The 13,674-nt window shown below is 42.8% G+C and overlaps 1 protein-coding gene across 1 annotated transcript; it reads left to right on the top strand.

Moving 5' to 3' along the window:
- The first annotated feature begins 803 nt into the window (after positions 1–803).
- Positions 804–11,622, top strand: SDE2 (SDE2 telomere maintenance homolog). The gene is made up of 7 exons (XM_051615483.1): positions 804–943; positions 1,560–1,677; positions 3,385–3,496; positions 4,002–4,171; positions 4,900–5,011; positions 5,664–6,069; positions 10,931–11,622. The coding sequence occupies exons 1-7, from the start codon at positions 836–838 to the stop codon at positions 11,144–11,146; spliced, it is 1,242 nt and encodes a 413-aa protein (XP_051471443.1). The 5' UTR covers positions 804–835; the 3' UTR covers positions 11,147–11,622.
- Positions 11,623–13,674: the final 2,052 nt, after the last annotated feature.

The raw sequence follows: 13,674 nt of genomic DNA on the forward strand, positions 1-13,674 counted from the left end.
TTTGTGCAGCCTGGTCTAGTGTGAGGTGTCCCTGCTCATAGCAGGGAGATTGGAACCTGATGACGTTTAGGGTCCCTTCCAACCTTAACCATTCTATGATTCTATGAAATATCAAGAGTCGGGGGCCCCTTTCTATCCATATGGTAACACTGCATGTAGCAGGACAAAGAAGCCATGGGGACACGGTCCATCATGCTGCACGTCCTTACATCAAATTCGCATCACATTTGATTGGACAATTAACGGCTGCACATTTCTATTACATTTCTTACACTTGCAGCGCTTTGCTTCTCATCTGCCTGAGGTGGGTGTACCACCCCTCCCACGCCGCCGCTGCTGCCACGCTGCTCCAACAACCCCGCAGACGATGACGCTTGGAGCCAGGGGCCATTCTGCGTGCTGCTGCTGCTGCTGCTGCTGCTGCTGCAGCCTCGCAGAGCGGGTACGACCGGCTGCACAAAGGCTTTGCAAGCGGGCAGGCCGCACGGAGCGGCCCAAAGGAGCAAGGATGACAGGGCTCCTGCCTGGAAACGGGAACTGCGTCCCAAGATGGCTTCTGGCACCGCGCACGCTGCGAGGCGGGGACACGTCTCGGGACAGCGCCCTCCGGGCAGGTACCCCGCGCCCGCGCCGGGCTCCTGGAACGCACCAGGACGCCGCGCGCAGGCCCGTGCGGCGTGAGCAGCCCCGGCGACCGGCAGAGCCGCCACACGCCTAAGGAAGGGGCCCAGGCCCCGCCGCTCCCGCCGGCCCTTCCTTCCCTGCCCTTCCCTTCGCGCCCCGCCCCCCGGCCCGCAGGCGCACGCGCGGCGGCCGTTGCCCCGGGGGAGCGGCGATGGCGCTGCTGGTGCGGGAGCCGCTGGGCGCGCGGGCGCGGCTGCTGCCGCTGCCGCCCGGCGGGGGCTCCGTGCGGGGCCTCCTCCGCGACCGCGCTCGGGCGCTGGTGAGTGAGTGAGTGGGCGGGGCGGGGAACGCGGACGGCGGGTGTAGGGAGCGGGCGTCCCCTCAGGCCTGGGCCCAGAGCGGGGTGGGCGAGTGCGCTGGCTCCCTGGGGGCGGCGGGGCTGGCAGGCCGCGTCGCCGCCCGCGCCCCGCTCGCCCGCGCCCCGCTCGCCCGCCAGGCCCGCCCCGTCGGCCCCGGTGCGGTGCGGCGCGGGGCCGCGGCCGGCCTGTCGCGGCAGCGGGCGCGCTTCTTCTCGCTGCTGTCGCGTAGCTGAGCAGGAGAGTTTGCTGTGAGGGAGCCCTGTCGTATCTATTTTGTATATAGCGTAGGGGGAACATAGCGATCTTAAATTCTCTATCCTCTAAAAAAATGTGGTTTGTTTGTTTGTAAAACCGCGTTTCAATACTTCAGTTTTCCCCCGTTCACGTTCGCAGGCCTGTTCAGACTGTTTAATCCTTGAGTAAGCAGGAATTAAAATAGGCACCGTCTGTGCTCTGAAGGTTGGTTTGTGCTCCAGCTTTTTTTCTATAGGAAGGAAGGAAACGTTATTTCATAACTATTTACTTCCTCAGAATGTTTCGTTCTCAATCACGTGACTCTATTTTGGTGTTTTTCAGAATATTCCTGAAGAAAGCTTGTATGTGAAATGTAATGGGCGACTGGTTGATGATGAAGATGTCCTGCAGAATGGGGCTGTTTATAGTCTGGAACCAAGACTTTGTGGTGGAAAAGGAGGTTTGTTGCTTAACTGCTTCTTATTGATTAGATTCTCGAGTTAAAAAACTTATGTTATACCTTAGTGTCTGTGATATATAAAGTCAGTGAGCTGAAACCAAGGTCTGCCTGTAAAGCTGAGAGTTGCCTAGGGAAGCTACAGTTCAGCTATCAACTCTGCTTGCATAGCTCTTTGCACCAGTGCTTGGCTTAGCTGTACTAGTAGAAAGCTGTAACATGCACCAAAGTGACTTAAAAGTTGAAATTGTGTTTCTGCTACAAAAAGTGGAGGATCCCCGCTCTTCGTGTCAGCAGGAGGGGGCCTAAGAGACAGGGGGAAATAGAGACAGGTCCCTCCTCAGAGATGCAAACAAAACCCTTCCTAGCCCCCCTCACCTTCCCAATTGATGCTTCTTCCTCATCTGTTGTCCATCAGCTTCAGTTATCCTGGGATGACAGAGGATATGTGCTCTGTGATTCACTGTGTATCACTGATATGCCCTTGGAGACAGTTTAAAATTATTTTTAATGATTTTGTCTGGTTTCTGAAGTGTTCCTTTTATTTTGACTTTCTTACTTAAAAGTGTGATAAAAGCAGGCAAATAAACAGGTCAAAACTGTTAAGACTTACTGTAGGATCTCAAGGGAATACAGATCATGCAGGTTTAGAAGAGAACTGAGCATGTTATTGTCAGGCCTAATTCAAGAGTTGTGACGTTAGTGAATACATTGCTGTTGATTTTTGGGAGCTTACCTGGCTAGGTGTTCCTTCTGAGTCTGGGTTCTTCAGAATGTAAAGCTCAAGAAGTTTCATGTGCTACAGAAATTTTCCTCACTAATGGCAGAAATTGGTTTTGCTTGCTGAACCCAAATTGATTTTGCTGGCTGAACACAATACCTCTTCTGCCTCATGATACGGTAGGTTATCTGGATTGGTCACTGTTTGTAACAGTCTTTAAAGGTACTTTTGGGCCACTAAAAAGCACAGATACGTTTAGCTTCTAGTTAAAAAATTGTGCTTGTCACTTTCAAATTGCTTGAAGGATTATATTAACATTAACTCGTGTTGTGTTTATTTGAGGTGGTTAAACAAGTGTCTTTTCTCCAGCTAGAGACAACATAAGCTGGGGCTGAATGCGAGAAATCCTATGAGCAATTAGTGGCTGAGGAGCATTTTAGAACTCTCTTTTGGAGGCCTCTCCAATGTAATATTGTACATAATGATCATCTTAATATAGCCATTAGGGCTGTCTCCTAAAAAAGTAATTTTATTTTTCATTAGATTTTTAAAAGGACATTGAAGACTGATGCGGGCTAACGGGTCTTAAGGGGGAGGTACATCCTGGCTAAATTAGAAAGGACCCAGCATGTTATCTTGAGATGAAAAAGGTTTCAAGCCATTTTGCTGGGAGAATCCAGAAGTAGGCTTTCACACTAGAAGTGCTGTGCAGGTTCTAGTAAATCCTAAGTGCATCTGGTGTGGTGTCAGGAGCACAAAACCAAGATGAGTGGGTAAATGCTGTAAACCTTTTTTTTTTTTAGTGTTTCAGGATTTCACCCAATAGCAATTCTCCAATATATTGCAACTTCCAACTTACCTTTTATTTCAGTTTTATTGAGGGAAAGTATGGAAGTCACTGTATTCTTTTTCTGTAGTTAATTATTTTGTTGTATACTAGCTTATCTCCATTTGTTTCTGTAGCTAATTCTTGATTGCTTTTTTCTCAGGGTTTGGATCTATGCTGCGAGCGCTTGGTGCTCAGATTGAAAAGACAACAAATAGAGAGGCTTGCCGAGATCTCAGTGGAAGGAGACTTAGAGATGTCAATCATGAAAAAGCGTAAGGCATTTTCTTAGAAGCTAGAAGTATAAAATAAACCAATCATGTACTTAACAAAAGAGTTCAAATGACATGCTATTGTAGCAATGGATTTTTATTTTGAACGCTAAAAAAAGCAAGAGTGAACTCGTAAACACAAATTGAGTGGAAGCCAACAGGATTCTTCTGACTATAATTACTGCAAAATAGAGATGATTGGGCTGCAACCTGCATGTCTTAGATTTCTAATCTGGAATTCTCACAGTTCATCTCTCTGAAGCTGCAAGACCATGATATTGGTGACCTTACAGCTGTTTCTGGCTTCCAAAATAAACTTTACTCTCTTCTCCGTAGCAGAGTCTCTATGTATTCCTTCAGTAATTCCCCTGGGTATTGTTGGTTGTCTTTTTCCATTGTCTGCTATCCTAGCAGGTGGTAGAAGTATTTAGTAAATATTCAAAACAACAAACTGATATGACATAAAGTGTTGGAAATGCTCTCATTTTCATGGTTCTGTCACCTGCAGGATGGCTGAATGGGTGAAGCAGCAGGCGGAACGGGAAGCAGAAAAAGAGCAAAGGCGCTTGGAAAGGCTGCAGCGGAAACTTGCAGAGCCAAAGCACTTTTTCACAAATCCAGACTACCAGCAGCAGTGTCATGAAATGGCTGAACGACTAGAAGATTCAGTCCTTAAAGGTACTGGAAGTTTAATCTTACTTTCTCTCCTCAAAAAATAAAGCAAACTAGAAGACCCTATAACCTCAGTCCTGTATGAAAATTTAAAAAATTAAATAAAGTGCTAGCAATAACTCTTTCAATTCAAATAAATTAAAATTCCAGTAAAATGTATTGGAATTAATTTTTCCTCTTTAGCTACTGCTTGTCTTAAATTGCATGGAACAGTGTAAGACAGAGCCAAGTAATGCTTGATCTTGCTGTGCTACAGTGTCATTTCATAATAAAAGCAAAGTTCTCTGAAAGTCATGTTGCTAGTTCAGCTGTAAGAATTATGTAATAATTTTCAGTGAAATTACAATGTATCAACAGGTCTTACTAGGAATGGAATCCAACTACAAAATGCCTTGTTTCACTTACTGTTCTGTTTAGTTATTTTGTATATCCAGGATTGTTCCCTTGCTGACAGCTTGACAGCGAAACTTGAGGCTGAAAGAGATTTAGAACCCAAGAGGGTTCAATTCAGGAATCCAACGTAAAGATTGACTCTGTGCCTTAGTAGAGCAGTGTAAGAAAGCTTTTGTTGCTACCGAGTTTATTTTGAAACTTTGAGTCTACATAAATGTGAACAAATAGTGATTATTTTCAGCTGGTGTTTCAAATTGCGTCTGAAATTAAAAGATTGGCACCATTTTACAACATTTGTGAACTGTGTACAGATGAAGTAGACTTCTAACTTTGTTTTGAAGGATTGCAGGCCTCTTCAAGCAGAACAGTGTCACCAGAAAGCAGCAGCAGTCGGAAGCGTCCAGGTGAATCTGTAAAAAATGGAACAAAATCCCAAAAAAGAAAATGTTTTTGGTAAGTATTATGACTCTTTATACTTAATATTAAAGTATTAAGCCTTGAACAGGATGAAAGGTTAGGTACATAAAAGTAAGCAACAACTTACCAAAGATGTAGATTTAAGTAGTAAAATTAAATGGAACTGATTCAGTTGGAGAACTGAAAGTAAATCTTGCTGCATTCATATAATTCTGTCCAAGCTGAGCAGTCAAACTTTGTTTGCAAAAATACACACCTTTTTTCCCCCTATGTCAAACCAGGACACCCTACTAATATGGTTATATTCTATATAACTCTCATTGTCTTTTTTTTCATTAATAAATTAAATTTACAATGAACTAAAAAAAGATACTTTTTCCCTTGCATTTTTCTCCTAATGTGACATGAGGTATAAATATTAAGGATTCCTGTGATGTTTGGAATAGTAATAGATAGCACATATTTCTGTAATGGGAATGCTGTAAAGAGATACCTGTTTATGGGGATATTTGGTCCTGTTCAGTCATAAGCAGCTTCCCTTTACTAACCCAGCCTAACTAGCTGCTAGACTAGTTCACTGCAGCTCTCTGAAATTAATTTTGGAAAGAAAGTAACAGTGAAAATAATAATTAAAAAAAAAATAGTGAAAATAAGTTGACATTAATCTGTAGTGTACTGCTTGTTCCAGGCTGGGGTTGGAAGGATTGGATGATCAAGACAGTTCAGATGGTGAGGATGACAGTGAAGGTGATTCACCTTATGCATCTGATGAAAGTTGTCCATCAGGCAGCAGATACAATGACAATGCTGGAAACTCAAATGAAGGTTCAAACAGCTCTGTAGATTCAGTAGAGGATACGCCAGCTACCAGTGCTACTGAGAAACCACTGGAGCAGCTAGAAGGTACTGGAAGAAATCTGCAAGGAGAGACACACACAAGTGGGCAAACTGAAATTCCAGTTGAAGAAAACAGTAAAATGACATTGCCCTTGAAGGAAGAAGCCCAAGAAAAGAATGAAGTAACCCAAGCTGTAGGAGAGGAGCAAGAAAATGTTTCCTCTAAGACACAGGAGACGAACCAGTTACAGTGCACAGTAAGTATGAAGCAGTACAAAATGTGATATATCTTTTTCTTCAGCTGCTCTTTACTCAGTCACTTTTCCCTTTGTGGATTGCAGGAAAGCAGAAGATACTCATATACTATGACTTCAATGCAGTAGATAAACCTGCTTGAAGAAGGGGAATATATACCCCATATATAAATATAAATATATATATATATATATATAAAACGCATATATATATATGATTTAAATATACCTTCTTTGGGGAAGAAGACCAGTCTGGTAGGATAGAAAGGTTTGGCTGGAGCTTAGGAAGAAAAGGAGAGTTTATGGACTCTGGAAGAGTGGAAAGACCTCTCATGAGGAATAGAGAGATGTATTAAGGCAATGCAGTGAGAAAATTAGGAGGGCCAAAGCCCAGCTTGAACTCCACTTGACTACTGCTGTCAAAGACAATAAAAAATCTTTCTATAAATACATTAATACCAAAAGGAGGACTAGGGAGAATCTCCATCCTTTACTGGCTGCAGGGAGAAACATAGTGACAAAGGATGAGGAAGAGGCTGAGGTACTAAATGCCTTCTTAGCCTCAGTCTTTAGAAGTCAAACAGTTTGTTTCCTAGACACCCAGACCCCTGAGCTGGAAAACAGGGAGGTGTGGCAGAATGAGACCTTCATAATCCAAGAGGAAATGGTCAGTCTATGGGGCCAGATGGGTTGCACCCAAGAGTACTGAAGGAGTTGGCGGATGCACTTGCCAAGACTCTTTCCATAATTTATCAGCAGTCCTGGCTAACTGGGGAGGTCTCAGTAGACTGGAGGGTAGCAAATGTGTTACCCATCCCCAAGAAAGGCCAGAAGGAGGATCCAGGGAACTATAGACCTGTCAGTCTGAACTTGGTGCCATGGAAGGTCACAGAGCAGATCATCTTGAGTGCCATTATGCATCATATACAGAACAATGAGGCGATCAGGTCTAGTCAGCACAGGTTTATGAGAGGGAGGTCCTGCTTGATGAACCTGATCTCTTTCTATGACAAGATGACCTGCCTGGTCAATGAGGGAAAGGCTGTGGGTCTTGTTTACCTGGGCTTCTGTAAAGCATTTGACACTGATTCTTGTAGCATTCTGATGAAAAAACTGACTGCTCATGGCTTGGATGTACACTCTGGTGGGTAAAATGCTGGCTGGATGGCTGGGCCCAGAGAGTGGTGGTGAATGGAGTTAAGTCCAGCTGGCAGGTGGTCACAAGTGGTGTTCCTCAGGGCTCAGTATTGCGACCACTTCTTTTTAACATTTTCATCGATGATCTTGATGAGGAGATAGAATGCACCCTCAGTAAGTTTGCGGATGACAGCAGGTTGGGAGGGAGTGTTGATCTGCCTGAGGGTAAGGGGGCTTTACAGAGAAACTTGGATAGACTAGATCAATGGGCCAAGGTCAATTGTATGAAGTTGAACAAGGCCAAGTGTGGAGTCCTGCACTTGGGCCACAACAATCCCATGCAGCGCTACAGGCTGGGGGAATAGTGGCTGGAAAGCTGTCCAGCAGAAAGGGACCTGGGGGTTCTGATTGATAGGTAACTGAATGTGAGCCAGCAGTGTGCCCAGGTGTCCAGTTTTGGGCACCTCATTACAAGAAAGACATTGAGGTGCTGGAGCATGTCCAAAGAAGGGCAATGAAACTGGTAAAGGGCCTTGAGAACAAGTCTTATGAGGAGCGTCTGAGGTAACTGGGGCTCTATAGTCTGAAGAAAAGGAGGCTGAGGGGAGACCTCATCACCCTCTACAACTACCTGAAAGCACATTGTAAAGGAGTAGGTGGTGATCTCTTCTCACAATTAATTGGTGATAGAAAAAGAGGAAATGGCCTCAAGCTCTGCCAGGGGAGGTTTAGACTAGAAATTAGGAAGAACTTTTTCACTCAAAGTGTTGTCAGACATTGGAACATGTTGCCCAGGGAGGTGGTTGAGTCACTGTCCCTGGATGTATTTAAAAGTTATCTCGATGTGGTGCTTGGGAATATGGCTTAGTGCTGGGCTTGGTAGGGTTAATGGTTGGACTTGATGATCTTGAAGGTCTTCTCCAAGTGATTCTGTGAATTGGAATCCTATTCTTCCTAAGAAATTAATAGAACCTGCAAAGTCTGATTCAGAGCACAAAAAATCCCAAGGTTAAAGGGAAAAACAGCTGAACTGAAGATGTGTCATATGACTTGTGAAAATGGAATGTAGCAAATTAATGGAAACTGCAGCCAAAGGAGGCTCTTGATTAACAGTGTCTCCATGGAGAAAGTTGAATTGTAGTATGGTAGCATTGTCTTGATAAGTGCTAAGTAGAATAGGTCAAGGAAGGACTTTATAAGATTAAGATTTTAATAGTCTAGAGTTTCTGTTAAGAAGCATTTGCCCTTGGCTATCTACTGTTGTCCTTCTTCAGATCCATGCTTCTCTTGTTGTTTGTTTTTTTCTCTCTTTCATGAATGGATACATTCTTGATCCAGATTTCTTCATTGAGAGGAAAAAAGGAAAATCCTTCTGTAGGATGAGACTTACCAATACTTTTTGTCACATTCCCAAATACTGTGCAATTTGACTGATCTCATATATAATGTTTACCTTAATGTTTGTAAGTGACCTCAGTGTTTAAATTGGAAGTTTTTTGAAGTAGATGCCCCCTAAACCAATCAGCTGACCAGTCTTTCTTAGTTTTTATTGTAACAAGACTTGAGTCTAGTGTCTAGAAAACCCTACTAATCTGGTGCAAACTTCAGTTCTTCCAATGACCATCAGAAGTCTGAAAGCAGCAGCTCCTTCACTAGAGTGATTGATATAAATTATGGGATTAATATGAACTTCAAAGGATGGTGGAAGAGTGATTTAAAAATTGATCATCTGATATATACATGGTGGAAGCAGGTCTGTACTGTTGTCATACCATTACCTCTGGTGGCATTCTGGATTGGTGTCACAGCCCTCGCAGCCATATTAGGAGCAGGTCTGACCCTGAGGTTCTTTCTGTGGTGATTGACAGGAGGATGGCTGAGATTCTTTTGCTGAAGAGGCTTTGAATCAGTCTTCCAGCCAAGAATGTAGCTTTTCCCACTGAATTGATCAAAGCCCAGCTAATACTTGGCAGTAAAAGCTGCCAGAACTTCATGCTTCATTGCTCCTTGCTTAATATTACTATTAAAAAATGTTAGGGGTAATGAATCTAGGCTTATTCTAGCAAAAACAAATGTGGCTTCTTTTGGGCTAGGGATGTGCTTGGATTTTCTGCCTTGTTTTAGCTTGAGCAGGAAGCCTATCATCAGCTGCCAGTGTCTAAATTCTAGTAAGTAAAAGCTTAATACTGTTAAGTTCAAAAAAGACCAAAGATGTAATCTGATAAATTAAAACGTTGTCATCTACTGTACTGTTAGAGCTGACAATTTTAAACAGGATGTTTATCATTATTCACTGTTTACCTTTAGCTCAGTATTTGCAAGCCTGTCTATTCCTAGAACAGGAAACTCCACCAATGCTGTGGCAGATTGTTTTTGCAGGTAGAAATATTTTTTAAATAGTCCTTGGTTTATTTATTTTTTTTTTAATAGGATGGGAGTAATGAGGCAATCAGTCTTTTTTTGTATGCTTAGCAGGACAAAAGTTCTAATTGTTCTAGGTTTACTTGTTTTTGCCGAGTTCAAAACAGCAGTTTCATTCCCACTGCTGGTATTACTTTCTCTGAGCTCCCTTTGGTAACTCCAGCATGATACATATGAAAGACTAATGTGTGCTTTTAAGTATTGAACAAAAGGAGCTTAAATTTTTGTGTCTTTTTTAGTGTTTTAGTGTTAGTTATTAGTATGTTAGTAAAGTTCAGCACTTGAGTTAGCCTATGTTTGCCATGTTCGTTTGTGGACAAGACCCTGGGCTTGGATTAGACCATCTATAGAGGTTTCTCATTGATTATTCTGCAGATAAACTGATTTCCTTTTAAGATGAAATTTTAATCCATTTTGTGTGGCAGAATGACATCTGAACTTCCAAACTTACTCTTTTGTTAAAAAAGAGAGTGTGATTTTGTATCTGTGTATTTGCAGTGTAACTGAATTAGAAATAACTTCGTTCTCCTTCCTGCTGCTGCTGGGGGTATATTGGTCATATCCTACATTGGGCTAGAAAGGGGCTGTGAGCTTTGCCATGCCTCTGGCAGCCAAGGTTAAACTACCGAAGTGCTAGGTGTGATGGTGGGCTGTTGTTTTTAAAAAATTCAGTTTTCTTGGGAATATTTAACTTCCCTGGGGATGAAAACAGTGTCATCTAAAGGATTAAATGCTGCCACTTTTTAATTTTACTTCTTTGGTATTCCTGTATTGCAAGTAGAAAGTGTTAATTTTAGTGGAATAATTTTAAAAGTTCAGTGGGGTTTGTGTAATTTAAAATTACCAGTGCTTCTGTTTGGGAGGCTACGTACATTGCAAGCCTAAGCACAGCTGGTGCTTGTCTGAGAGTGAGCCTTGAACTAGCAAGCAGAAGCACTGCCAGGAGTAGAATTGTAGCAGCGTAGCTGCACACCCAGTACAAAGCTCACTTGAGCGTTCACCCTGCCCTTGGGTATATTATCTTGCTAAGATGTGCTTGTTTTATAATTAGGCTCCTAGCTAGCTTCAGTGTGCTTGTACACAATGTGGTAATACATTGCCTGGGTAGCATAAATACAGCTAATAATGAGAATATTGAACATAATGCATATTGAGACATTGTTCGACTTCAGTAAGTAATGAGGAGCTTGAGATAATCTTAATTGAAAGTCTTCTGTAAAATGAAGCATTCTGTCTATACTTGTTGCTCCCCACCCAGTCAGGAAATAAATCATGATAGTCTGATGGGATGTTTTTCTCTTTGTAGGAGGTGGAACCTGTAGACCTCCTGGTGTTCAACTCTGCTGCTGAACTGGAAGTCCTGGGTTTGGATAAACTGAAGATGGAATTGATGTCTCTAGGACTGAAATGTGGAGGCACTTTAAAGGAAAGAGCAGCAAGGCTTTTTTCTGTGAGAGGTCTGTCTAGAGACCAGATAGATCCTGCCTTGTTTGCAAAGCCATCTAAGGGGAAAAGAAAGTGATTTAAAAAAAAATTGTATCCATGTGGTTTTCAATTTTTCTTACACTGTTCTCATTCCATACTGCCACATAAAATTATTTGTCATCCCTGGGTAGTTTTTTTTTCTATTCTTAATGAAGTTCAATTAATGTAACACAGAGTGAGTTGCTAGGTAGTGATTAGCTTTGCATTCAGTACATTCACTATGACTGTCTTTTGATAAGCTTTACAAATGGTTGTAACGAGTCGTAATGTGACAGGTAGAACAAACTCTCTGCAGATGGAGATAAATAACCTGAATGTTTTCTGGAAAACAATTGCATTACGTCATCATCACCTATTTTAAGAAAAAGAACAATCCTTTCTTAGCTTTGTATTGAGTCTCCTTTGGTGTGTTTTCCAGTTAGTGCAGTTACAGCTGTCAAATGGGAAACTTTGAACCTGTGACCCAGGCTTAAAAGCTGAAGTTTGATTAAATAAAGAACATTTTTATATGGATGAGGTTGTTATAAATAAATATGCTGTTTTCTGCATTTCTGTGGGGGTGTCAGGTATCAGTATGATAGAAGTAATTAATGCATCTAAGTATTTATTTTAGAAGAAATTAATAAGGGTATTATCTTATTTGGCTCTGGAAAAATATCTGAGGGAAATGAGAGACACACACTTATGGAATTAAAAAGAATGAAGTACACTTGCCGGCTGCTGAAGGTCGGTAAGATGCAGAGTGATCAACTGAATGGGAAATTTACGATGTTTGGTTAGTGCTTTTCCTACACGAAGACAATGGAATAGTCTCCCAGGGCGTGGCGTACCTGCCGGGCGATGCTTCGTCCCCGAGCAGCGTCTGACAAGTCTCGGCGCCGGGTTTACCCTGCCCGTGTCCCGGCCGGCAGGGGTCGCTGCGGGGCTGCGCTGCGGGGCTGCGCTGCGGGAGGAGGCACGTCCTGCCTCCCTTTCCTTCCGGCAGCCTCCGGGGGCAGCTCTGCAGCACTGGTGGGTCTGTTTGACAGCCTTCTGAGCAGAAATCACGGCACGTGAGGTTAGAGCACCTTTGCACTGTTCTCTGTTTGCCTGCATGTGTTCCCAGGGTAATGAACCTGGCTTTTTGCAGTTTATCGTTAGTATAATCTGGTTTATGTGATGAACAGTGATTTATCGGCAGCAGATGATCTGGTGAGTAGGTGTTTGGTAGCAGGAATGCACTTGACATGTCTGACATTTTAATCTACAAGGGAGTCTTGGAAAATTTCAGGATAAAGGAGAGAGACATGAAGACTCTGCAAATCACATCTATTGGGGGTTGTAACAGGACAAGTGGATTCTGGATGGAAAGGAAATTGTTTTGTATACTGAGTGTTTCATTAGGAAACTGAAATGGAGGGTACCTGGGAGGTCACCTCAACGTAATGAAGTTTTGCTGGTGCATATGTGGCAGCAAGGAATGTTACAGACTGGCCCACTTGAAGGGTGAGCCTTCAGTGTGGTCTTGTCCAGCTCATAAATTTGCTCATTGAGGCAGGAGAGCCTTCAGCTATATAAGTACATTTAAGTTCCTTGCTAGGATGGAAAGAATAGCATGAGTCAAAAGTGAATGGGCCAGATTAATGATGTATTTTGGCAACTACTCTTACCTATTTCCCTTTACTTCAGTTGCACCCTTGCTTCAGCTGCACCGACACAGCTGTTTCCAAATCTACCCCATGAGTCACTGACTTGCCTTCTTTTGTTGTTGGGGGTTCCCTGTTAAACCAGATGAGTTATCAGATGGAGCATATGATGTAGCTGTAACAAATTGGTGCCAGCACATCTGAAGTAGCATAAAGGAATAAAACACAGGAGACTGAAGAGGAACTGGAATACTTTAAATCAGTAGTAGCACCAAACACTTTATTGATCAACTGTGACTTCAGTAGTGTCAGAATTTAAAGAAACAACCTACATATGTGCTAGAGGACAACAGCTTATGTGTGCTTTGAACCAGCTCCACACCTTGGCACATTTATTTGAGAATTATTTAGCTTCTGCTGCGCTAAACAGAACACGTACTTGCTCTGGTATATGCTCCACAGAAAGGGTTAGCCTAGAGAAATACTATGTCTGGAGAGCTGTGTGGACACTTGGCAAGGCTAGACTTTGACATGGCAATAGGGTGTCCTTCAGAAAACGGCTGGATAATGAACAGGAATGATCCTTCAGTAGAAAAGAAACAAGCAGGTGCAGTGCTTGAAGCTTTCTAAGAATTTAGGCAAGAAAATAAGTCAATAAATACCAGCAAAAAATATATACATACAAACCAAAACCATTCCAAGGTAGCATAGGCCATTTCCATTGCACAGAATGGCCTCAGAATAGAGGTGATTATTCTAGTCCAGGGCCAAGAGGATAATGCAGAGTTTGCGGTACCCTGCTTGTGTCTTTCTTTTTCCAAGGATTAATGCAGCTTTGAATTTCAAGTGTTTCTCGTAAACGCACCAAAACTGTGAATAGCGTTCCAGAGAGAAAAGTTCATGCTCCCACGCAAACACTTCCTCAACAACCAAGTGGTGT

This window comes from Apus apus, chromosome 3 (assembly GCF_020740795.1).
Source record: "Apus apus isolate bApuApu2 chromosome 3, bApuApu2.pri.cur, whole genome shotgun sequence".
NCBI classification, from domain to species: Eukaryota; Metazoa; Chordata; class Aves; order Apodiformes; family Apodidae; genus Apus; species Apus apus.